Genomic DNA, 24,499 nt, shown 5'->3' on the forward strand with positions numbered 1-24,499 from the left:
GTCCATTTTAGATTGGCAGAAAGATACATGTATATTGGGATTTTCTAATATCCTCTCCTTAATGTCTGGAGGGAAAAGCCAGGTTTTAACAGCCTACAGGAAAGTGCAAAAGGGCAGGGCCCTCTCAATCTCTTAATCTGTTTTGCATGGGCATTTAGTAAAATGAAATATGGTAGTTTTGAGGATTTTGTGTGTGTTAAAGGGCTGTATAGTATGATGAGCAAATGCAGAAAAACCCGTCTATTTATAACAGAACATACGCAAACAACTTCCTGCAGGGGAATACTGCATGTCACAATACTTTCCCTTTGAATTCCTGTTCTGCATGTTCAGATAAATCTTTTGCAAATTAGTCATTCTTCTTGTTAACAGTCTATGGAATGCTGAGATCGTGGGGTACAGCCAGTTTGGTCTAGTGGCTGAGGCGGGGGAATAGAAACTGTGAGGATATGACCTATGTTTCTGTCTAGGCACAAAACCAGCTGGATGACTTTGAGCCAGTCATTCATTCTCAACCCTAAGGAGAATGCAATGACAAACCACTTCCAGAAATTGTATCTAAAAACCTGCAAGAACTAGTCCAGGCGACTGCCAGGAATAAACACTGACTCAGGGCCCTTCTCCTCACCCTAACTCATCCCCCAACAAGCAGTATTAGAAATCTTGAGGAATAGTTGAGAATATGCCACTTTGTTTAATTAGTTAACTTTTATTTAAAATATTTTTTTTCTAAGAGTCAAATCTCAACTAACTATCCAGGTTTAAAGAGATTTTTATTTAGTTAGATTGCAAACCAGCGTGCCTAATATTGGGCGAGAGTGTTGTAAATTATAATCCCTGTGTCTTTGGACACCAAATAGAGGAAAGCTAATGAGACTAAGAAATGTATCTTTGGGCTGAATTTTGGAACTGGTGTACCTGACAAAAAGATATGCTATGATGTCCCTATTTTAAAATGCTATTTGCTGAGACTGTATATATCAAGATGATACAGTATATTCACATGGCAGCATATGTGTTAGTAATAGTCTAAATTAAATGATTTGTTTACTGAAGATTGTTCACTGGTTAATCTTATATATGGAAAATTCTCAGTCCATCAGGCTGTACATTCTGGGGGAAAAAACCATGGAGCCGGAAGAAGAAAATTCTTTGGCAACTTGGGACACTTGTAGGTGCACCTGTCGGAATTGCCTTAATAGCAGGCATTGCTATTCCAGCAATGATTATTGGAATTCCTGTATATGTGGGACGTAAGGTAAGATAACTGAATTGCTTTTGAAATTTACATATTTTTCAATGGGACTTGCTTGTTATTCCGCTATAGCATACTCTGTTTATTAAAGTATTTTTTTCAAATCAATTATTACTTGTTCTTCCTCTTCTTTTTTAAATATAAATTTCCTCTGGAGTGTCAACCTGCTGGGGTTATAGCAGACGTTGAAGCAATACAAGTATGAGAGTTATTAACAATTCTAGCCAATTATTCTATAGCTGTCAATTCAATTTCCATGTCCAATTTGAACTTTCTGATTTTGACTTCTGAAAATAAAAAAATAGTGATACAGTATTTTATTTTTTTTAAAAACCATTCATCCATTTATTCCATCTACTCAGTCTATCATTGAGATGGCGAATCTAGGGCATGTGTGCCACAGGTGGCATGCGGAGCCATTTTGCCAGCACGGCAGCCCTCAGATGATTTTCGTCCTTCAGGAAAGCCTCTGGAGCCTGGGGAGGGTGAAAATCCCTCCCCCCCTGCGTGCAGGGGTCACTCATATGTGTGTTGTGGGGGGGTCACTCATAGATGCGCAGGTGGGAGGGTCGCTCACGCACAGGTGGGTGGGCACTCACACACAGTTTTGGCACACCTTTAGAAAAAGATTAGCTATCACTGGTCTGTCATATCCAGATGAAATTTTATTGAGGCTCCCAACATTATGAAATATGAAAGGTATTTATCATGGATGTATTCTTTTCAAGTGGTGGTTCCAAACCTTGCTGTTTCTTATCTAGGGAGGCTTATCATACCATCTCATTGCCGTTCTGATAACATGCATTTTTAATTTTATTTTAATGGGATTCACGTTATGACGATGCTGCAGTGGTGGGTTCCGGATTCTGTTCCAACCGGTATGGTTGGAACGGCCCCGGCATCACCCACGTGGAGCTCATATGCGTCATACTTGCCTGTGACACTTCCGCAAGCCTCCGTGATGCTCCAGCTGCTCGGCGGAGCATCACGCAGGTGTCATACATGCCATGCGCGTGCGCGGAAGCACCAAAAGCTTAAAGCACAGGTAAGGAGCATGGGCGAGTGGGTGGGCACTCCGAAGCACCATACCGGTACTCCGGGCAGGATCCGGTACACCCGTACTGGGCTGTACTGCCTGCAACCCACCACTGCTATGCTGTGACATAACTTTATAGCTAGCATTAAAAAAAGAAAAAAGAAAATTTCTTGCAGTAAAAACTGTAAAAGTCTTAACAATTGCAAACTTATCAATTTTCCTGGAAGACCAAGTGACTTCCTTAGCTGAAAATATAAAATGATTCCCATAAAGTTCTCTGGTTACAAAACGTTTTTAATCAGGGTATTCCTAGTCTTTTTCCCACAAAGAAAAGTGATTTCCCAAGAAATTAGTGATACAAATGGGATTTGAACCCAGATACCAACCATATAGGACATAGTATTTCATAACTAAAATCAAAGAATACCATTTATATCTATGAATTTAAATTTCTGGCTTGGGACAGGAATTCATATTAAAGGAATTTACCATTCATTTCTGACCAGTGATTCTAGTATTGTTGGGAAACTGCCAGCAGGCAAAAAGGAGAGATCAAGCAGGGAATGAGCCTTGAGTCAAGAGACCTAGACAGAAGAGCCTAACCAAAGCCTGAAAGCCAAGATAGCAGAGGAAAGGTTTAAACAGGAAAGGAAAAGAAATCCAAAACTGTTTTTTTCACATTGCTTTGTTTACTCATCTTATTTGATTATACCAATGGAATCTTTACATGCATTAATTTAAAATGGGAAGTAAATAGATAAAGATAATTTTGATCACTCCTGTATATAATTTCTTCTACCAGTTATTAAATGGATTTTTCTCTAAAATATCTTCCTTTTTCCTCTTTTTTATAAAGATTCATAATCGCTATGAAGGCAAAGACATGTCAAAGCATAAGCGGAACTTAGCCATTGCAGGTGGTGTAACCTTATCTGTAATTGTTTCACCAGTTGTAGCTGCTGTCACTGTGGGTAAGTATAGTTTATAGACCAAAACTAGGAATATTTTTTTTCTTGAGTACATTACATTTACATTAAAACCATTATATTTTACTAAAAATTTACTAAAACAATATTATTGATGAGTAATCCAGGACTAACAGTGAGACTATTTTTTAAAGTTTGTGTTTGAATAGTTTGAAAAATGGAATTCTTCCTGCAAAGTTTGCTTGTTTATTTAATGATATTTGCCAATCACCGCTATCAGCAGACACTTTGGGTGGCTAAGAAACCAGCAATAAATACCAGCGTAAAAGCAAACTATGGTCACTCATCATTAATAAGAAGAAAAGACACAGTAGAATAAAATGGTTCCTTGCAGAATGAAAGGGGTGAAGAACCCAATTATGGCTCTGCAGGAGGAAGATGTTCCAAAATTGTGGGGAATTCCAAAAAGGGTCGACATGGTTGATAGACACTTAACAAGTTCTCCCCAGAAGTTCAGACCAGACAAGCAGAATTCATTTTAGAAAGATAATGTATAATTGTATCCCAGTGCACTGCTAAAAGTTACCCCATAATACAGTGTTTCCCCCAAAATACAACGGGGTCTTATTTTCTTTTGCCCCGCAAAATATGGCCTTGGGCTTATTATCAGGGAGGGCTTATTGTTTCGGGGTTGCCGGGCAGCTGCTCTCTTGCGAGTGGACTCCCAAAGAGCCGGGCACAGCCTCAGGGGCAAAGCAGCCATGAGGTAACCATGCTCACAAGCAGCCGTCCGGCAAATCCCCTCTCCAGCTGGGCAGAGCACCATTCACTGACCTAGGGGGTATCACTAAGGCGCCAAGCCACGTGGCGCTTTGCCCGCCCCCCAGCTCCCGCAGTTTGGCACATTCAGGATATCCCCTAGGTCAGTGCATGGCTACTTCGCTCCTGAGGATGTGCCAGGGTCTTCGGGAGCCCGCTTGCAAGGGAGCAGCCACCTGGCAACTCCCCCCTCCGGCCAGGCAGAACGCCACTCCCCAACCTAGCGGTATCCCGAAGACTGCAAGCAACGTAAGCGCTTTCCCCCTCCAGCTCCCGCGGTTTGGCACCTTTGGGATACCGCTAGGTCAGTGAGCGGTGCTCTGCCTGGCCAGAGGGGAGGTTGTTCAGGGGGTTTATTTTCGGGGGTGGGCTTATATTTTTGCCACGCGAAAAATGTAGCAAGGCGTTAGTTTCGGGACAGGTCGTATTTTCAGGAAAACACGATAGCAGGGTTGTTTTACTAGCATTCTGGCTTCTGTAATAATATGCACTTCTAAAGGTAGCTTTAGTAGTCTACCTGAATGGTGATTGGGATATGAATTACCATTGCCAAGTCTTTTTGCTTTAGGTAGGGATGTAACTGCTATGCCATCCAGAACAAGGCAAAGTTCCTCTTGGCCACAGCGTTCATCTACATTTTAAGCAGTAGCTGCAAGTCCAAGAAAACTCAGATATGAATTATTTATTTCAAGGGAAGCATTAATCTTTCAAGAATAACTGCCAGTACCAAAGTTTTCAGGTGACCCACAGGAACTCCACCTTATGTCATCCTAACAGCCTCTAATTATTGATTTAGGATTTCTGTGGCATCTCCATCTGCATACTGACTATGCCTCACCCAAAATCGATGATCTGTTTTAGTACTTTCATACAGATATAAATAATTTGGGTAGAGTATATAATACCCCATACTAGATTGTTCAAAAACATTCTCCCCCATGACTGCCATTTGAAACTGTCCACATTGATAGGAGTGGAACCACTAAAAAATAGTAATCCACTCTTACAGGTGATCTGGAAGGAAACTAAATAGTGCTGAATGTTGCTAACGATCTGTTAGTAACATGGAGGAAGAGAGCATCACTCATCAAGGTCCTAACAGAGATATTCTAATGTGACTGATACCATTTCTGTCTCATGCCTGGACCTGGACCTGCCTGGAATAAATCTGTTTCCCCTAGAATCTTTTGTAATTGATTCCCCACCAGCTTGTCAAAAACCTTCCCTCAAAAGGAAAGTCTGGAGACAATACAAGGCCTTCTCTGAGAGACAGTGCTACCAGGTAGTATATAGTATCTAAGTAGCACTAGCTACCTCCTGAATCCAAAAAATCCAGAATTTTCTTGAGGGAGATGGTCAGTCATGAAAGCTTTAACAAACGAAGCTTCAACAGACCCTGCTTGGCAGCTTGAAGAAGCCAGGAGGGCCATAGATATTTCAGGGCCCATTCTACAGGAAACTTTTCCACTTAATCATGTTCCATAAGATGAAATCCTAAGGAATTACTTTGCTCATCTTAGAGGACTCTGCCCAATGGGATCAAAACCAGAGAAGGTATAAGCTACTTCATCTGCAAGGAAACCTGTAAATTAATCCCAGGAGTCTTCAGGCATTTTGCTCCACCTATCCTTCCCAAGAATGATCTGGTAATTATGAATGAAATTGCTATGCAAGAATGTATGGCCACAATAAATATAGAAAAGAATCAATGCTTACCTCTGTCATCCCTGTCTAGGCTTGAATGTGAGTTCTTACCAGTGCTTAACTGCTTCCACTTTAGATTGTGTTCAGTTGTTCTATCTAGTCAATCACTTTATTTCCCTCAGCAAATCATTAAAGTAAGGAACTGCTTAAGGTGGAAAATTGAAGATATAAGTTCAATGTCATCTAGCAATGTGGGTGTCTACATTCCAAAAATTACCAGGCATGAGGTAGAACTCACCACTAAATTGTCAGGGAGATATTAAGTGTCATTTGGAAACTTTCTGGATCCATTAGTTGCCTGTGTTGGACCAGGGGGGCCTTTTACCAGGTTCGCCTGGTATGTCAGTTGCGCCCCTTCCTGGATCGGGATGCTCTGTGCACAGTCACTCATGCCCTGTCCTTTCTCGCATGGATTACTGTAACGCTCTCTACATGGGGCTGCCCTTGAAGAGCACCCGGAGGCTTCAACTGGTCCAGAATGCGGCTGCGCGGGTTATCATGGGGGCACTTAGGTGCTCCCATGTTACACCCCTTTTAGGCGGTCTGCACTGGTTGCCGGTTGTCTTCCGGGTGCGATTCAAGGTACTAATTATGATCTTTAAAGCGCTCCATGGCTTAGGCCCAGGATACCTGCGAGACCACCTACTGCCACCGGTAGCCTCCCACCGTCCAGTGCGATCCCACAGAGTTGGCCTCCTCAGGGTGCCGTCGGCCAGACAGTGTCGGCTAGCGACCCCCAGGGGGAGAGCCTTCTCTGTGGGAGCGCCTTCCCTCTGGAATGAGCTACCCCTGGAGCTTTGTATAATCCCCGACCTCCGGTCCTTCTGACGTGCCCTAAAATGTTGGCTTTTCCAGCAAGCCAGCCTGTCCTGAACAAAACAAAATAAATTATTGATCATTGTTAATTTTAATCAATTTTTTAAAAAAAATGTTATTGTTAATCCTAATTGGGTTTGTTTGGGATATTCTATTTATTTATTTATTTTTTACTTTTGTAATATGTGTTTTTTTTAATGTTGTACGCCGCCCTGAGTCCTTGGGAGAAGGGCGGCATATAAATCCAATAAACCAAACCAAACCAAACCACTTCATTCTCATAAACCCATTGCCTTGTTATGATTGACCAAGATGTCATCTGGCCAAGGTAAAGGACATATTTTCAGTGTCTTCCATTTTACTTGCTCTAACGTAAAAACAAATCAAGCATTCTCCCCCACTTTCCCATGTATATTGGAACTATAAGCATTCATGACAAGGACATAGAAGCTATGAATTGACAAACTGCCCAAGTTTCTCATCTTTAAGTCACATAAGCCCTGGGAGCTCCAACGTCAGTCCCAGATGGCATGCTTAACCAGCCCTATGTTATCTCTGCAACTATGTTTCATGCATCGTTATTTATAACCAGTCACAATACTCCACCTAGAGTTCACTGGAGTTGGGCGGCCACAATAAGTTTGAATAAAATAGAATCTTCCCCAACCTCAGCATTGTAACTGAGGCCCAGAAGAGCACATAGCTCATTCCCAATTGTGGCCAACCAGGTCCCACTATCACACACTAACTCTGCATTTGATGGTCTCCATAGCATGGGGACATGAGATGATCTTTTGCATAGATTTTATCAACAGCAGTCTAAGACCTAAGAGCCCATCTGTTTCTGCCACCAGAGCAGATGGTTTGGGGTAACTGGTTTCTTTGGAAAACTAGAGTTTTATAGTGTTTAAATCTAAATATGTATCATTAATGTAATCCCAAAAGCCATGATAAAAGGTTGTGCATGCAGACCTTATTGCTCTTCAAATGAATACAGAACCAGAAGACCTCAGTGTAAATTCTTGAGACCAGAATAAATTTGTAGAATTTTGTTGACTGTCTCTTGTAGCCATGATGGAAATTATATATATGTAATAAGAATTACCTTTTTGTTGTATTGTTCTATCTTTGCTAAACGGTAGACTTAAGAAATATGTAATGATTACAAAAAAAAAAAAGACAGGTGTGCTAATCTCAGTATGATACTTTGTTTCCCTATAGGTATTGGAGTTCCTATTATGCTGGCCTATGTGTATGGAGTAGTTCCCATTTCTCTCTGTCGAAGTGGAGGTTGTGGAGTGTCAGCTGGCAATGGGAAGGGTGTCAGAATAGAATTTGATGATGAAAACGATATAACTGTGAGTGGAACAAATGCAGCAGCAGGTACGAAAGAAGACCTTTATTTAGTTATCATATTTGCCTGGCTATCTGATACAGAAGCATTTTGCAGAAGTCTAGAGGCCTCTTTGGAGAGATATAGGAAACATTTTGAATTGGAAATATTTCAATCTTAAAATAGTTTTTTGATATCATAGGAAATATTCTTCTATAGTTATTCTAGCAAAAAAGAGCACACCTTGAAATTGAGGACTTTTAAATTTAAATATTTTGCATATTTCTGTTTTTGATAGATGCTGCCCTAGGATTAGCCAGTTACAAATGTCTATTATAATCCACAGATAGCCAAGTTGTTTCATATATACATACACAGTTCAGAATATATTTGAATGAAGTAATATTCACTATTGATCAAATATAGTCAATATCCAGACATGTTTATTTGCAGTGTGTGCTGTGTTCTATAGTGATTTGCATAATCCCACACTTCCCAGAAAAAAATCAATTAGTAGCAGCCTTAAAGAATACATTCCTTTATTGACGATATCTTAAACTTAAATTAAATTTATTAATTTATCAGGGAAGTTAATAGATAAAATCATTTTTTAGATATTATTTCTTCTCTCAATGCTCTAATGCCATTGATTCAATATTAGTGTCCCTTGCCATGCTGTGATTTTGATTTGGTAACTTTTGATTGAAAATGGGGGATAAAATAATGTTAACTAGTGAAATGTTACTTTCCTGACAGAAAGTAGAATTGATCCAAACTGTTATCTGGTTTTAGAGAACAACTTTATTATTTCCCAGTACCAATTCTGGAATAACAATAGAATTAGAAAATATTAAGGATCATTACGTTGTAGTTGGCTTTCTTCTTTTTCAAGAGAAATCTGATTCTGTTTAGGAAATTATTTTATACAATTTCCTCATTACACTAGCCTAGGCCTGCAATCAAAAGATGACAGCATTTTCTCTTACTATCATAATTGTATCAATCTAAGACCAACATCCCCTCATCAGTTCTTGAAGAATGGAAAAAAAAACCTACAGTTTTTATTACTGGAGCTTCCATAAAAGCAAAGCTTTCTATAATACAAAACTTTAGTAAAAGATATATTCCCTTTTCCATTTTAGATACTACATCAGTAGCAGAGGCACGTCACAATCCTAGCATAGGGGAAGAAAGTGTTGGATTGACTGGAAGCTTAAGTGCAAGTGGCAGCCATATGGACAGAATAGGGGCCATTCGAGACAATCTGAGTGAGACAGCCAGCACCATGGCCTTGGCTGGAGCTAGCATAACAGGAAGTCTGTCAGGAAGTGCAATGGTCAACTGCTTCAACAGGTAAGATAATGCATTCCAAGTGTTAAACTCTAATTGACTATTTGTTATATAAACTATAATAAGCAATGAAATAATATGTTTAAGCTGATTGTTTAAATTCTAATATCTATCTTTTGAATACTTATGGACACATTCTGAAAACAGTGATTATATTTAGTTGGATTAAAGACGAACTTCAATTCCAATGATGGCGATATGTATAGAGAGATAGGAATTCTAGCATATATGACTTTTATATTTAGTATTGGATTATGGTTTAAGGCAGAGTTCCTAACCTTTTCAGCTTTGTGAACTTGCAGAGGTGGGCAGGGGATGGTTCCATGTGCGCAGTAGGCACACGCACCTACTGCGCAAACATGTTCTTGTTTGCTGCTTGCACATGTGCGCTTACCCGCCCCTTTGGTCCTGTCCTGAAAGGCTCAAGGCCTGGTAGCTGGCTGCGGCCTGGGGATCCCTGGTTTAGGGAAAACACACTTGCATGAGAATGAGATTGTTGTAAATGGAAAAACTTGTGATATTTTACCACACTACAAATTAACTGCTTATATTATTTGAAAGGAAACAATTTAATTCTGGCTATTTCTTATATCTATTTTTTTTAAAGATTTACTACTGTAATTTATTAAGGGATATTGTACTTAATTTGCTGTGAGAATTCTTCACTGGGTGGCTGGTAAACATTTAAAAGATTTCAATATAGTACACATTGAAAAATGCAAGTTACTTATTGAGCTAATACTGAATTTTCACTAAGGTTGGAAGTCCAAGCAGATGTACAGAAGGAGAGATGCAGTTTGAGTGGTGAATCTGGCACTGTTAGCTTAGGAACAGTGAGTGACAATGCTAGCACCAAAGCAATGGCTGGGTCCATTATAAATTCCTATGTTCCATTGGACAGGTAAGTTTGAACTATAGTGGTAAAATCAGTATTTATATGCTATGCAAGAAATCTTTGGTATGATTATTAATTGATTATGTGCTATCAAGTTGATGTTGACTCTTGGTGACCACAGATATATTGTTGTGATAAAAATTATAAATACCTATATCAAGTCCAGAGTACATTTTGTTTTTTTAATTTAATTTAATTGATGAGCTTCTGCCATGTGTATATCTAGGAAGGCATTTTGCCTACTGTAATAGCATGCAGAAGTTTAGGTATCTCAGTTGATATTGTATGCAGATTTCAACTGTGTCAACTTCTGAAGCCAAAGCATGATTTGAAAGTCAAAACCTCTCCTAGTTTTGTCTTGGTCTCATCAGATCTATAATATAGAATCCACATAGTTTCTGTAAAAGAAGTATTAAAAGTAATATTGATGAATCATCCTCTTAGCAAGATAGAACATCATCTTTCAAACTTTGAATTAATTGTTGCATATACGTTTTAAAATGCTGTTTATAACCGAATTTAACTGTGATGAGTTTGCAGATGTTCTACTGTAAAAGGGAACTGTTATCCTTTTTTCTTACTTAGAGATGGTAGCAGCATGGAGGTACAAGTAGACATTGAATCGAAACCGGCAAAATTCAGACACCACAGTGGGAGCAGCAGCGTGGATGATGGTTGTGCTGCAGGCCGCAGTAACACTGGTAGTTCTTCTGCTTGTTTGTCTGATAACAAATCAAGTGTCCCCAAGTGGTCCAAAGAATCATCAGCAGGGAAAAAATGCAAAGGTAAACTCAGAAAAAAGAATAGCACGAAGATAAATGAAACCAGAGAGGACATGGATGCTCAGTTGTTGGAGCAGCAAAGCACCAACTCCAGTGAATTTGACTCTCCCTCCCTCAGTGATAGTGTCCCGTCCGTAGCTGATTCCCACTCAAGTCATTTTTCTGAGTTTAGTTGTTCTGATCTGGAGAGTATGAAAACCTCGTGCAGCCATGGTTCCAGTGATTATCACACCCGCTTTAATACTGTGAGCATTCTGCCAGAGGTCGAAAATGACCGCTTAGAAAACTCTCCTCACCAGGGGAGCAGTTTGCTGTTTACGCCAATTGCTCCGAACTCAGAGGTTCCCCAGCTGAGTTACATTGCTGAAGAATGCACCTGCAAGGGGACTTCCAATACTGCAGGTGTGAATATTGGTGAAACACTGAAAGAAAGAAACAATAACCATTCACCCCAGGTTACGGAGTTAAGCACTTCACTTCAGACGGAGATTTAAACCTGTTATGTGCTGCAGAAATGTATTTACCACTAAAGAGCCTTGCCAGGCTACTTTAAGAAGCAAGGCTCCAATGCAATTTATCTTTGGATATATGTCTCTATTAAGGCTTGCGTGGAACTATGTGAAGTGACATGAAGATTATAACAAGTGCATTACAATAAAACATTATATTGATGTTTTGTATTTTTGCCATAACTTTGCTGAAAGTCTGTATTTGGTGAACTTGAATGGGGAAAATTGGCCACTTGTAGGCTTCATATAAAACCTCAGTATGGATTTCAGGTGTACAGCAGAAAAACCAACCTCTGGTCAAAATGAGTTGCTGTAACCATACCAAAAAATAAGTTCTGATAATTTTATGTGGAGAAGAAGAATATCATTATGTTAAGTGATGTTGAAACACATTCTTTAAGCAAGGTTATGACATATAGCATAACTTTAAATTAAAAAGAAATTGGTACTTGATATACAATAGGTAGCAAAGTGACGTCTCCTTATCAGAAAGTGGGGGTAATTTAATTATATTTGCAATTGACAGCAAAATAGAAGGTTTACGATAAAAAGGTGTATAAAGTTTTTGTACAATGTAAGAGCAATTAATTTGTTATCATAGTAGAGAACCTGATACAGTCACCTTCACCAGGGGACTTCAGTTAATGCTGTTTAATTCTTGGTGCCTTTGGAAAAGACTGGGTTTATAAGTGCCTGGTCTGATGATTTCACTGTTAAGTTTTCCAGAATGTTGCCAGTTGCCACCTTCTTGGAATCTAGAGGAAAACAGCAGCGAATCAAGTAACTGTGGTAGATTAATAGGATTCATAATACTGAAGTATTAGCCTACCAAAGATTCACTCAGGCTTTTAGCAGATAACTTTTCTGACATCATTTTGCAAATCACATGCACAGGAAAAAAAAAAAAAGCACAGTGCAGAGCTTGCACGTCTCTGAAAATGGGCTCTAAAAATGGCTGGCTTGCAGGGAGTGGTGTGTCACATATCCTGCTTACGGTTCAGCTGAACACGAGTTGCAGCCAACTCACTTAAGCGCCTGCACTGTTAAATGTTTGCCACACAAGTCATAATGATGTATGCTCTCTGCCCCTCCTACAAGAGGGAGAGAGAGAGAGAGAGAGAAAGAGAAATTTGGATTTTGGCATAGAAGCCTTCAGTAATTTGGTTTTGTGTGTGTATGTGTGAATGAGGCATTTTTTTTGTAAGTATTGCCATTATGGTGCTACTGAAAATATATGAGAAGAAGGTTGTTATGGGCCGCAGCCATCTTCTCTGGCCTCCTTGATTATTTTCTTTAATCAGCTTATAACACTAGTGTCAGATACATTATTTGGTAATGCTTGTTATGATATTTGTATATTTGCTATTTTTTGTTTGCTCAATGGAGTGTGTAAACTACATACCTGAAATAAATGTCTGAGTACTATTCCACTGTCTTCTGTCCTTAGAACAAAGGGCTTTTTACGATGCATGGAACACTTGTAGACTTCGTTGCATTATTCTGAATGACGTTCTCTCCTCCAGAGGTCTTTCACATCTGCTTTATTGGTGTTGGAGTAGCAGAACTTCTCTACAAGAACCGGGTTTCATACTGGGGAAGGACTGTACATCATACATAAGCTTTATAAAGCAAAAGAGTGCCAGATTCCAGTTCTTTCCAGTTCAAATTGGCTATTGTTAATGATGTGAAGATGCCTTCTTAGATGTAATCTCTGCTCAGTTTGCCAAACTGAGTTGATCAATGCATCTACTTGTTATAAAGTATCTTCCTATGTGTGAGTCCAAGAGGTGGAATTAATTGAATGTAGACTTTCCATTCTATGTACATCACCAGCCTTTTCTTTATGTAATTGAATTGAAAATTGGTTGCAGGGAGGAGACGATCTTCACTAATTGACCATATTTCCAGATCCATTCTGTTGTAAAAGGTCCACCAGTCTTATTTTATGGCTTATATTGGTTGTCTTGATTTGGACAGTAATGTTTTTTAGAAGTTTCTTTGCTGTGATGAAAAGTTATCAGTCATAATTTAATAGTATAAAGTGCTAAGTTTAACTTTTTAAATATCCTACTTAAATAAATTTCTGAAACATAACATTCATTAGAATGACCACTATATTTTGCATCTCAATATACTAGGCTGCTGACACATGTTATTTTATTCAAGTTTCATTTAGAATTCAGGCTTAATTATTATTTCTCTGTAACATCCCCCATATCCGAAGAAATAACTGAATCAAGTATTGAGAATTAAGAGCTATTTCAACAAGAAAACAAAGTAAGTTCCAGTTGTATGTTTGATATCCTTTAATTTGCATATGGAATTTACTTCATGCAACTAATTTAAATCAAATTAAGAAACCGCAAAAGAAAATACCATTGGAATCACTAGAGGATGGACAAAAGGGCATTATTTATCTCTCTACCTGGAAGGCAGGTGTTCAAAATCCTTCATATTCTAAGAAGGAAATTACTTCCTTATATTCATGGATAGTGAGTTAGGCTAGAGGGACAAGATAGTCCTTGTTTAGTGAATCCCAATTGCGATTGGAACCTTAGTTGTTAAAATGGGGGCTAAGTGAAACTGCATTTGTGCTTATGAACTTACTTCAGCTTTACAGATCTGCAAAAGATGTAAACGTGAGTGATCGCAAGATTACTTTTTCATCAGTTTGTAACCGAATAGTTGCTAAATGAGGCAGTTGCTCAAAGAGGATTACCCGTTGTTTAATTTTATTGTATAAAATTACCAGCAAAAAAACATCAGAAAAATAGGACGACAATATATAAAAATAATAAAACAGAAAGGTTGAATAATGTGGATTTTTAATGTCTGCACTGATGAATTCTCTCTCCTTCTGCAGGATTAAACTGATAAGTCTACCATTGAGTGATCAGAATGGTATATCCTGGTAAGTTCTACTACTGTTTTCAATCACCAAAGATGGAATTGTCATGAAAGGAATATTCTGCAATACCACCCCTAGAGAGAGTCAGTAGAGATTAATTATGCATCTCTAGTAGACTCTAAGGCATAAAACTTTCTTAGGAATCTTACACTAAGAAGGCCAATTTGCTTGCTTGCAAATTTCTAGAGAAACCGAAAAGCTCCAGCTGAATATATGACTCTCCCAATCCATCTAGTTGGCTCCCAATCCAAATGTGAGATTTTATAGAAGAAAATACAATATGCATCTTGCCATACCTCTATGTTGTCCCTACTACAGAGTTATAAATTATTTGGATGGAGGATTAAAAAAATCACATTTGCAGATGACACAAAAATAAAGATTCCAAACTTTCCTTAAGGAAACTCAAGATTCAAAAGAACTTTGACAAGCTGGAACAATGGGTAGAATCCAGCAAGATGAATTTCAACAGGCCAAAAAAAATATCTTGTGTTTGGAGAGAAAAAAAGACAAGAATATGGAATGGTCAAAACCATACCAGGCAGCAGTATTATAGTATGTAACAAGGGATCTCGATTTCTTAAAAGCAAGTTTTAAGTCTGTGCGTCTAATGGTAGAAGGGGTTAATCTTTCCTGAAGAATCCAGTGGAAAGGAGAGACAGGGCAGATAGCAGCATCTCCGGTCAGTGCAGGGGGCGTGGCCAGCACTGTGACATCTCGTGTACAGACACACAGCTGCTCTCTCCTGCATGCCACACTTGTGCACGAATCATCATCAGGTTCTTGGTTCTAGGCTGTTCACACTTTTTCATCGCAATTCATGTTAGCTCGTCATTCTTCAATTGTTATGTTATGGCTCCGCGAAAGTGTGTTAATTCGCCAGACAGTTTCTGTTTCATCTGTGGTGAATATACAGTGTTGAAGCAACAGCAGAATATTACAGACTTTGTGAAAAAAGTACTTTGCATACTTTGGACTAAAAATTGGAGATCAAGATAAAGTTTGGGCGCCTCATAAAGTGTGCAAACGGTGTGTTGAGGACCTCACGGGTAAGAAAAAATCTTTCCATTATGGGATTCTTATGGTATGGCAAGAGCAAAAGAACCATAGTGATGACTGTTACTTTTGTTCATGCGATGTGAAAGGGTTTAATTCCAAATGGAAGCATTCCATTTCATACCCCAATCTTCACTCAGCAATTTGTCCCATCCCCCATGGCACAGATATACCGTGCTCAAGCCCCCTGCTACCTTGGAAGAGATACCTAGCTCCAATGAAGGTGAACTCATTCTTGAACCAGATGACGAATCAAGTTCTGACTTTAAAGACCAAAATTGTTTTCTCAGGAGGAGATGAATAATTTGGTAAGAGACTTGAATCTTCTCAAAGATGCTGCTGAGTTACTTGGATCAAGGCTGAAAAGCAGGAATTTATTGTTGGCAGGAGTGTCAACTTCATGGTTCAGACATCGTGAAAAGGAATTCGTTCCTTACTTCGCCCAAGAAGACAAGTTGGTTTATTGCATCGATGTCGAAGATCTGATGGGTCAATTTAAAATCCAATATGATTCAGAGCAATGGCGTCTTTTTATAGATTCTTCAAAAAGAAATCTCAAAGCAGTTTTACTCTACAACAGTTTTTACACTTCCATACTTGTAGGTCATTCCTTACACTTGAAGGAAACCTACAAGAACTTGGAATTGGTTCTTCGTAAACTTAAATATGAAGACCATGGTTGGCAAGTGTGTCGGGACTTGAAGGTCTTGTGCATGCTGCTCAGGCAACAAGCTGGGTGTACCAAATACCCTTGTTTTCTGTGTCTATGGGATAGTCGAGACTGACAAAATCACTGGACCAAGAAGAGTTGGCAGCCAAGGGTGTTAACAGTCGGTGAAAAAAATGTCCTCCAAGAAACTTTGGTACCTTCCCATAAAGTTCTTCTATCACCTCTCCACATAAAATTGGGATTGATGAAGCAATTCGTAAAATCACTTCCAAGAGATGGAGAAAGCTTCAAATACTTGGTCACCAAGTTTCCATGCCTGTCGGAGGCAAAATTGAAGGAAGGTGTGTTCGTCGGACCAGACATTAGAAGGCTTATAGTTGATCAAGAGTTTGTCATAACATGACGGATCCTCAAAAAGAAGGGTGGATTGCATTTAAAGAAGTCGTACAGAAATCTTTAGGCAGTAACAAAGATCCTCACTACAAAAAGATCGTCAGAAGAATGCTGAAAGCATTTCAAGCTTTAGGTTGCCTGATGAGTTTGAAACTGCATTTCCTCCAGTCCCACCTTAACTACTTTCCTGAAAATTTGGGAGCTGTTAGAGAGATGGAAAGGAGATACCAGGGAAAATGGAGCATTAAAATAGCAGTAGACTTATATACCGCTTCATAGGCCTTTCAGGCCTCTAAGCGGTTTACAGAGAGTCAGCATATTGCCCCCAACAATCTGGGTCCTCATTTTACCCACCTCGGAAGGATGGAAGGCTGAGTCAACCCTGAGCCGGTGAGGTTTGAACCGCTGAACTGCTTATCTAGCAGTAGCCTGCAGTGCTGCATTTAACCACTGCGCCACCTTGGCTCAGTGGTTAAATGAATGCAGACTACTGTTGAATGCTTCAGAGAGACATTTCAGATGCTACTCACGACCATAAATGCACCAAGAGGAGCCTCACAAGGAAGAAGAATCGACTTTAGTGTGTGTAAGTGAGCTCATTTCAGTTCAAAAAAGGATTTTCATGAAAATATTGTAATAAAACTTTAATTTTATGTGTATTTCCATTTATTTTGAGGTATTGCCTTATTTAACATAGTTACCTGAATTGTCAGGAAATGTGATGTCACAAAATGGAGGTCATTTTCAGATTCAGCGCACCAAAAAACATAAAGATTACATGGAATAACCAAAACAGCTCTCGAATTTTTTTTTTTTGCAGACCTGTGTTATAATAGTGACCAGTTTAGAACACTGAAATTTAGAATGCTCATTAACAAACTAGAACATGTTTGAATTACAAGCAAACAGATTTTGTATGGACGTAAGGTTTTCTTCATGAATGATGGAATAGACTTTCTGGAAAGTGGTAGGTTGTTTCACTGGAAACATTGAATGGAGGATGGATGATCTTATCTCTTCGACACATTGTAGTAGTGGATTCCTACCCAAGGAAGGACTTTGGACTCAATAATTGTCTCCAAGTTTCCTTCCAAACATTCTAGCATTAGTACCGTGATTGATGTGAAGGTACAGGTTGTGTGATCATCCTCTGTAAATGGATTTTTCTCTTAGTGTAAGCTTCATGAGAATTAGACTTCTGGTGTCTCTTCTGACTCCTTCCTTTTTTTCTCATTGAATACAAAGGCCGAGAGTGAAAAAGATTGAAGGTAGGCAGAGGTAGCAAAAGGGCAGGATTCACTTGAGCTTCTGGATATGACTTCCTTGCCTTTCTTCCTATGTGCTCTGGAACAGCTGTTGTTCCGTTAAGTGGCTTAACATTGAGTATACTACTACTGTTGAAACTGCCTTACTTGTGGAGAAAGATGAGGGTGAAATTTCCCATATTTTGTGTGAGTAGATGTGCCCAACACGAACTTATTCGATGGAAGCCATCAAGCTGGATTGTGTATACACTCCAAAGAGGTCTCCCCAGCCCTGATCAATTCTCATATTGCCATTCTGGTGGAGAGGAAGAAGCAGAATCCATCTCCTATACTTGCTACTCTTATGCTGTCGTGCTAACCTCTGCAAACAATCCTGTTGTCAGATGGCAGGCATTATTGATTCAACTCAATGTTAACCTGGTTGTTTGAGGGTCCCCTCTATTGATGTTGCCCAATGTTTCATATAGGTTGCTGGAAAGTCACTGCAGTTGATGCCAGCTTCTTGACCATTGTTTTGCTTTGGTGTTCAGAAGCAGTTGCTGGAATGGTCAACTGGGGCTGTTCTGTTTCGGTCAGGGACGTGCAGTCACTAGAGGCAAGGGAGGCGGGGCCTCACCAGTCTCCTCAGGAAAAAGAAAGAATTTTAAATATTTTTAAAAAAATATTTAAAGCCAAGATAGTTGCTACTAGATTCCAAGTCACAGTGGCTTGGTGTCTGCTTAGTGTTAACCAAGAGAGAACTCGGGGCTTCCTTTGCATAAGGAATTTTTCACCACCTAAAAGTTAAGAAAGTTAAAAGGCAAAAAAGTTCATATGCAAAAGAGGCACTAATTCTCCCGCCTCCTGATCTGGGAGCAGCGAATCATGTCTTGTTGTTGCAGTTGAGCACGCTTACGTTGGGTGGGTTATTTCGGAGGGCGCGCTTCAGAGGAGAGAGGAGTGGGGGAGAAGGAGGAGACTCGCTCTTCACCCCTCTCCAACCTTCCCAGGGTCCAGATTCCCTTCGCTGCAAGCCTTGCCGTCTCTTGCATCCCAAAGGTGGGTGTGGGAGCTTTGGTGGCCCCAATTCTTCTCTGGGGAGGTGTCTCCTGGGGCTGCTGGCTAGATAGACTCCCGAGGAGCGACCCCTTCCCTCCTAGTCCCTCTGTGGGTGGCTGGAAACGTCCGTGCATTTCAGCCAGCCATAAAACGCTTAGTCGGGGGTTTCCTTACAAGAGCCAGGCGGGAGAAGCCCTCACTTCTTTCTTGTGGAGACGGGCATTTTGCATCGCGGGAGCTGCCAAGCGCCTTTGCTGCAGACCTGGGCGCTTGGTGGCTCCCGCGATGCAAAGTGCCCCGATGCCGCCGCCTGCCCGCTGCCCTGGCCTGTGGCCGCTGCTTCTCCAGGCTCCAAGGAGGCCTACGGCGTGGCTTCCGAGCAATCCGCTGGCTTATCCAGTTCTTGGCCCAGCGCCTCCTTGCAGAAGCAGCTGCCATGTGGCAAAGCGGCCCAAGGCGGCAGGAACGCCCCGCCGGGCGAAGGAGGGGTGGTGGTGGCGGCAGCAGCTGCTTTAAGCGCTGCCTTGTCTCGCAGCCGGGGCCGCTCTGGGCCGCCGGCTGCTGGCACGCACTCCTGCGAGAGCCTCTGCGCAGCGCCGGGAGGCCGCAGAGAAGCTTCGCTCCGCTTCTCACTCAGCCTTCCCTCAGAGGCGATCCGGGACTTCCAGCGGCGGAGCCTGGAGAAGCAGCGGCCACAGGCCGGGGCAATGGGCGGGGGGCGGCATCGGGGGCGGCGGGGCACTTTGCATCGCGGGAGCCGCCAAGTGCCTTTGCTGCAGACCCCGGCGCTTGGCGGCTCCCATGATGGAAATTCCCCCCCTCCGCCACCGAGGCCGACCGCTGCCCCACTGAGCTGCTTCGCAAAAGGATGCTCAGCTGAGCCTCACCAGGCATAAACCTCGTTTCGCACGTCACTGGTTTCGGTCCATCTTGCATGCCACTTGCAACACCATTCAGGGCTTGTGATTGACAGAGTCTGCATTCCTGGGCCTTCTATAGTGCTGGTTCTTTGGCATTTATGTTTCTGCACATCTCCCACACACTTTACAAGTTGCCTGGGCTTCTGTAGTTTTTCTGACTCCCACAATATCTTATCTCCTGGATATGTACTTGAAATGTATCCTGCTCCTTGGCCGCATATTTTTTTTCTTCCCTGGTCCTCAAAAGCATGGCCAGGAAGAAAACTTGCTCCTTTTAGGAGGCAGAAATGGATATGCGGTAGAAAATAGGCATTTAATGCACAATCCAGTTTAAAAAGATGCCATTAATGCTTTCCCATTGGCTTCTTTTGGTGATGAAGAATTATTTGGTTACTAAGGCTTAGCGTGTAATTAGACACATCTTGCTTTGCACAGTGCCTCCTTGTGTTCAAGTAATATCCTGTCCTGATTGGGTAGGTTTACTTCACAGCAAACGTAAGAAGCCACATTTGTGAATCAGAAGCAGGCAATACCTAGTCTCTCCCTCACTTGAGATTGTAGTTAATTAGCATCTATGGACTATAGATTCATGTTTGTGCTAAATGACTATTGTCACCCAGTAATATATACACCTCATGTTACTGTTAAGTACTGCTAAGGGAATTGATACGTACACTTTTCATGCTTCATATAGCACATTCTTATCATTTTACAAGTATTTAATATTTCTATGTGACAATATGATACAATTTGAGAAAGCCTTTTAGGTACTAAGAAGAAAGTCTTATTTTGAATATATTGCAGATTGAAACTGGCCAATTGTATTACTTCCTTACCTTTCACCCAATTTCAACAAAGTTCCTTCCTCAGAGTTGTTCTACAACTTCCCTCTGCAATACCATACAAATACCTAGTCTTCTTTTATTAGATAAGAAAGTCAATATATCATTTGCAAAGTTTGGAAAACAACCATGAACATTGATAAAGAACTGGTTCTTTTGACAAATTTTGGCCCATTTGGCATTTATTAGGCTATTTATTCCTGGTTTTTGATCTTTAACTTGATATCATTAAATGTACATACCTTTTATTTTTATTAAAACAAGCTTATTCTTTTATGTGACTGCAGGATCCAAGCTAGGAAAGAAGCTGCTGCCATAATTGGAAAAAGCTTATTCTTTGTTCTTACTCTACCTCTGACGAAATGGAAGGACACGTGACTTTCTCTAGAAAGTATTGAGCCTGAATTTGTAACTCTTGATTGTGGATGTTTTAAGCAATTATTTCCATTCCATGCTTTTCAAAGCTATACATTAAAATTGCTGTTCTGAAAATATCTTGGAATGGTAAAGTCATGTTTTAGAACAAGTACAGGTTTGGCTGATAAACTTACTCTTACTTCAATGCTGTATTTGAGCAGCCAGTATTTATATTTTACATTATCTAAAGAATCTTTAGTTTGGTTTGTGGTTGGGGTGTGCATACTTTGAAAACAATTGCGAGGACGGATCTCATGTGAGCACAGCAACATTCTGTGGTTGATTAACAGAGCCCTCTACTTTCCAGTTTCCGCAGCTATTTTGAGGAGTCACATCAACTGTAATAATGAATCAACTCCTTAAAGCACTGTTTCTCAACTTCAAGATGCAGGGAATCCAACTCTCAGAATTTGTCACCTAGCATACTGGGTAGAGTTCTGGGAGCTCGAATCCATGCAGCTTTGAGATGGTTGAGAAATACTGCATTTTTAAAAAATGTGAAATGCTAACATTTGGATATTCTGATATGTAAATGAGATAATTTGTACTGTAAACTCTGCGGAAAATATTCTCTCCCCCCCTCTCCGGCATTCACAGAAAACAAGCACAGAGTTCTGTTCCAACAGATTAAAAATGCTATGATCATGTACCCAAAATAGTCCAATAAATCAAGTAATGAGTAAAGAATTACATTGGCTATTACTGTTAGCTGTTTCAAAAACCATTTTTCTCTGGGTTTTGATACTCCACTGAACTCTGCCTGAAAGATTTAGGGATGCTGTTAAGGACAGAAATATTATTTTTCAAAGCAAATCAGGACTTGTTCAGTGAAATCTCTCCATGGAGAGTGGAGATGACAGCTGCAGCAAAAACCAAAGAACCAGTGAGTAGACTGGTTTTTTGGAACCTCTCTGGGCAAGGAAAAGGAGATTGCCCAGATGTGCTTTGGAGGACTCCTCCCAGGAAACCTCAGGACAGAGGTTTTCCATAGATTTGACCACCAGGAGATGTTGGGGTCTTTGAAAGGATACTACGTTTTTAACTTTGCTACTAATAAAAATTGCCTATTTAACTATCTTAATACAGTTACACATCTTTGGAAAGAAAAGTTTCACAAGCCACAATGTTTAAATGTATGGAACATCAAAGATGCATTGATTTAGGAGAGGCTACTGTAGCCAAGGCCAAGTTTGAATCTCTCTTAATAGCACATATTTTGTTTTTATACTAGATTATGATGGTTCCCCTAAAACAGAGATGGGGAACTATGGCCCATTTATGATTTGTGGACTTCAACTCCCAGAAGACCTGAGCCAGCATGGCTGGGTCACGAATTCTGGGAGTTGAAGTTCACAAATCATAAAAGGGCCATAGATCCCCATCCCTGCCCTAAAAGATAAACTCCAAATTGAACTGGTACTATCAAATTAAATTGAACACAGTTTTGTGAAGCAAAGTTATATTTTAATCCTTAAACACCCAAACCAGTTTCTATGTTAGAGACCAAATATTCACCTCAGGAACCGAATAACCAGTATCCTATAAAAATATTTTGGGGCACTCTGGAAAACCAAGTTGTTAACAAATAATAAAATATGCCCAATATCTTTCTTTTAAAATATTTATTCATTACAAGTATTTTTATATCAATCAGCTCAATACCTTATTACAAAAACTCTTCAAGGGAAACAATTCAAGTGGATAAGCTCTTAACATTTTTTTTTACAGTTTCTAATCCAAGAAAACATTTAATTCAAAATAGCAGAAGTACCAAATAGTACTTATGTACTATTTCCTGTAATATAATTTGGATTGCATACTATTAATAAATTAGTTTCCAGTTTAAAATATAATAACTCTATTGCTTCAAAACATTTTTTTACACATTTTGCTTCATCTTTGCTGTCCTGTAGTAAATCACTAGCTCGGAGGAATCTCCCTTTGTATATTCAATGGAAGCAATTCAGAGGAGATTCAAACATCTCCTGTTGCAACCAGCTGCTAAAAGGTTCACACAGCTGTACACATTCAGAACCCTCCAGCATGTTAATTCTGTAAGAGTAAGGCAAGAAATGATTCAGGGTTTTCTTAAAAGCCATACTCAACGTAAGCCAGATAAATTTGGAACAGCAAATGAAAGCAAAACTGAAGTTGAAATATACTGTAGCTTGGTATGCATAGTGTCCATACTTTTCCCAGCTGCAAAAACAAAGTGCTATCACCGGGTTACACTTTCATAGTCTTTCAACACATGCCCACTTAAAATAAGACTCAATTCCTTATTTAATGGGGCTTATTCAAAGACCTTTTCATTGCAGTGTCAATCACCATTTTTGAACAGTGGTTTTTCTTTAGAAAAATCCCCTATACTAGAAGAAAACGAAACAAAAACAGCTACATTTGAACACTTTCCATATAAGTATTATTTGTTTAACATCCCTTCATAAAAGGAATATTTTAGACTATTTCCTTGGCCTTCTGGGATTGTGTCCTTGTGGCTCACGGTTCTCTTCCTTAAGGAAATACAGAGCATTTTCCATTCTTTTTCTTTCCTATCTAAATGAGTCATTCAATCTAGTCCAGTCCTACTTCTAATCTATTTGTTGATATAAGTGCAGGTGCCAAAGAGTAGGGAACATTCCCATAAATAAAATAATTGTAGAATGAAACATATACAAGGTGAGGGAGCTGATTATCAAAGTGTATGTAAAATATGCAGCATATTAAATAACCCAGATAAAACTATTTGTTTGACTTTCCTTGGTGTAAGATGGACATACACATTATGCCTATTTGCATGGAGTACTTAAAAAAGAAACTATTTACAGTTCAAAGGTTTTCTTAAGATTCTCAAGATCATTTGAAGAAAATGGTTGGTCTCGCACGTTGGAAAGAGAAGCCAGTAGCTGCTGAACCTGTTCTATTTCATTCTTACCAAGAAGTGTCTGCACCACCTGAGCAAAAAAAAAAAAGTATGTGCACTTAATTAGTACTTAAAATGACATTTACCTAAATACCAGTGTTATTTGAAAAATAATTTACCCTGAAGACAATCTGCTCACCTTAAATCTTTCAGCTTTACTTAGGTAGAAAAGATGTTGGTATACCAGATTAGGGTTTTGGCAGAACACATCTGACTGCAGAGCTTGAATAATGATGAGGAAAATATCTCCTTCTAATTTGTTGCTTAGTAGTACTGGCAAATCTTTTGGCTCAATCATTGCTAAGAGCTCTGCACAAGCAGCAATGTCCTTACTGGCATTCACGATGTTGATTATCTGCCCAAATTCATAGGCATTTGATGGCTTAGAAATGGTTAGCTTTTCTGAGCTATTCAATGGCATGGTTGTTCCAAGCTCCTCTTTAGCATTGCAAGGGTTTATTGCTGTATTTGAAGAACACGTTACTGTATCTTCCTCTTGTTCATTTACCTTCACAAAAAATAACCATGCATTTGGTCAGCCTTAATAAATACATACAAAGTAAAAAAAAATCATAATTACAAAAACCAGGAGTCAAGCCATAAGAACTTTTGCAACCACTTAAAAGACATTTAAATGTGTCT

At 39.8% G+C, this 24,499-nt stretch overlaps 2 protein-coding genes across 4 annotated transcripts in view; one reads left to right on the forward strand and one right to left on the reverse strand.

The window, feature by feature from the left end:
• RNF19A (ring finger protein 19A, RBR E3 ubiquitin protein ligase) overlaps positions 1 to 12,850 on the forward strand; it is a 37,926-nt gene extending 25,076 nt beyond the window's left edge. For all 3 annotated transcript variants that reach the window (XM_087706812.1, XM_087706813.1, XM_087706815.1), the window contains 6 exons: positions 1,096 to 1,258; positions 3,148 to 3,262; positions 7,778 to 7,939; positions 9,032 to 9,242; positions 9,997 to 10,140; positions 10,720 to 12,850. In XM_087706812.1, coding sequence (XP_087562938.1) covers positions 1,096 to 1,258; positions 3,148 to 3,262; positions 7,778 to 7,939; positions 9,032 to 9,242; positions 9,997 to 10,140; positions 10,720 to 11,410 — 1,486 coding nt within the window. In that variant the 3' untranslated portion in view covers positions 11,411 to 12,850. The remainder of the gene's footprint in view (positions 1 to 1,095; positions 1,259 to 3,147; positions 3,263 to 7,777; positions 7,940 to 9,031; positions 9,243 to 9,996; positions 10,141 to 10,719) is intronic.
• A 9,689-nt stretch (positions 12,851 to 22,539) lies between these two features.
• Positions 22,540 to 24,499, reverse strand: part of SPAG1 (sperm associated antigen 1) — a 28,939-nt gene continuing 26,979 nt past the window's right edge. Inside the window, exons 18-19 of the mRNA XM_014060845.2 lie at positions 23,997 to 24,365; positions 22,540 to 23,888 (exon numbers count right to left, since the gene is read on the reverse strand). Coding sequence (XP_013916320.2) covers positions 23,757 to 23,888; positions 23,997 to 24,365 — 501 coding nt within the window. The 3' untranslated portion in view covers positions 22,540 to 23,756. The remainder of the gene's footprint in view (positions 23,889 to 23,996; positions 24,366 to 24,499) is intronic.

This window comes from Thamnophis sirtalis, unplaced genomic scaffold (assembly GCF_051295495.1).
Source record: "Thamnophis sirtalis isolate CommonGarterSnake01/CBP01778 unplaced genomic scaffold, rThaSir2_p1.2 scaffold_2, whole genome shotgun sequence".
Lineage (NCBI taxonomy): Eukaryota > Metazoa > Chordata > Lepidosauria > Squamata > Natricidae > Thamnophis > Thamnophis sirtalis.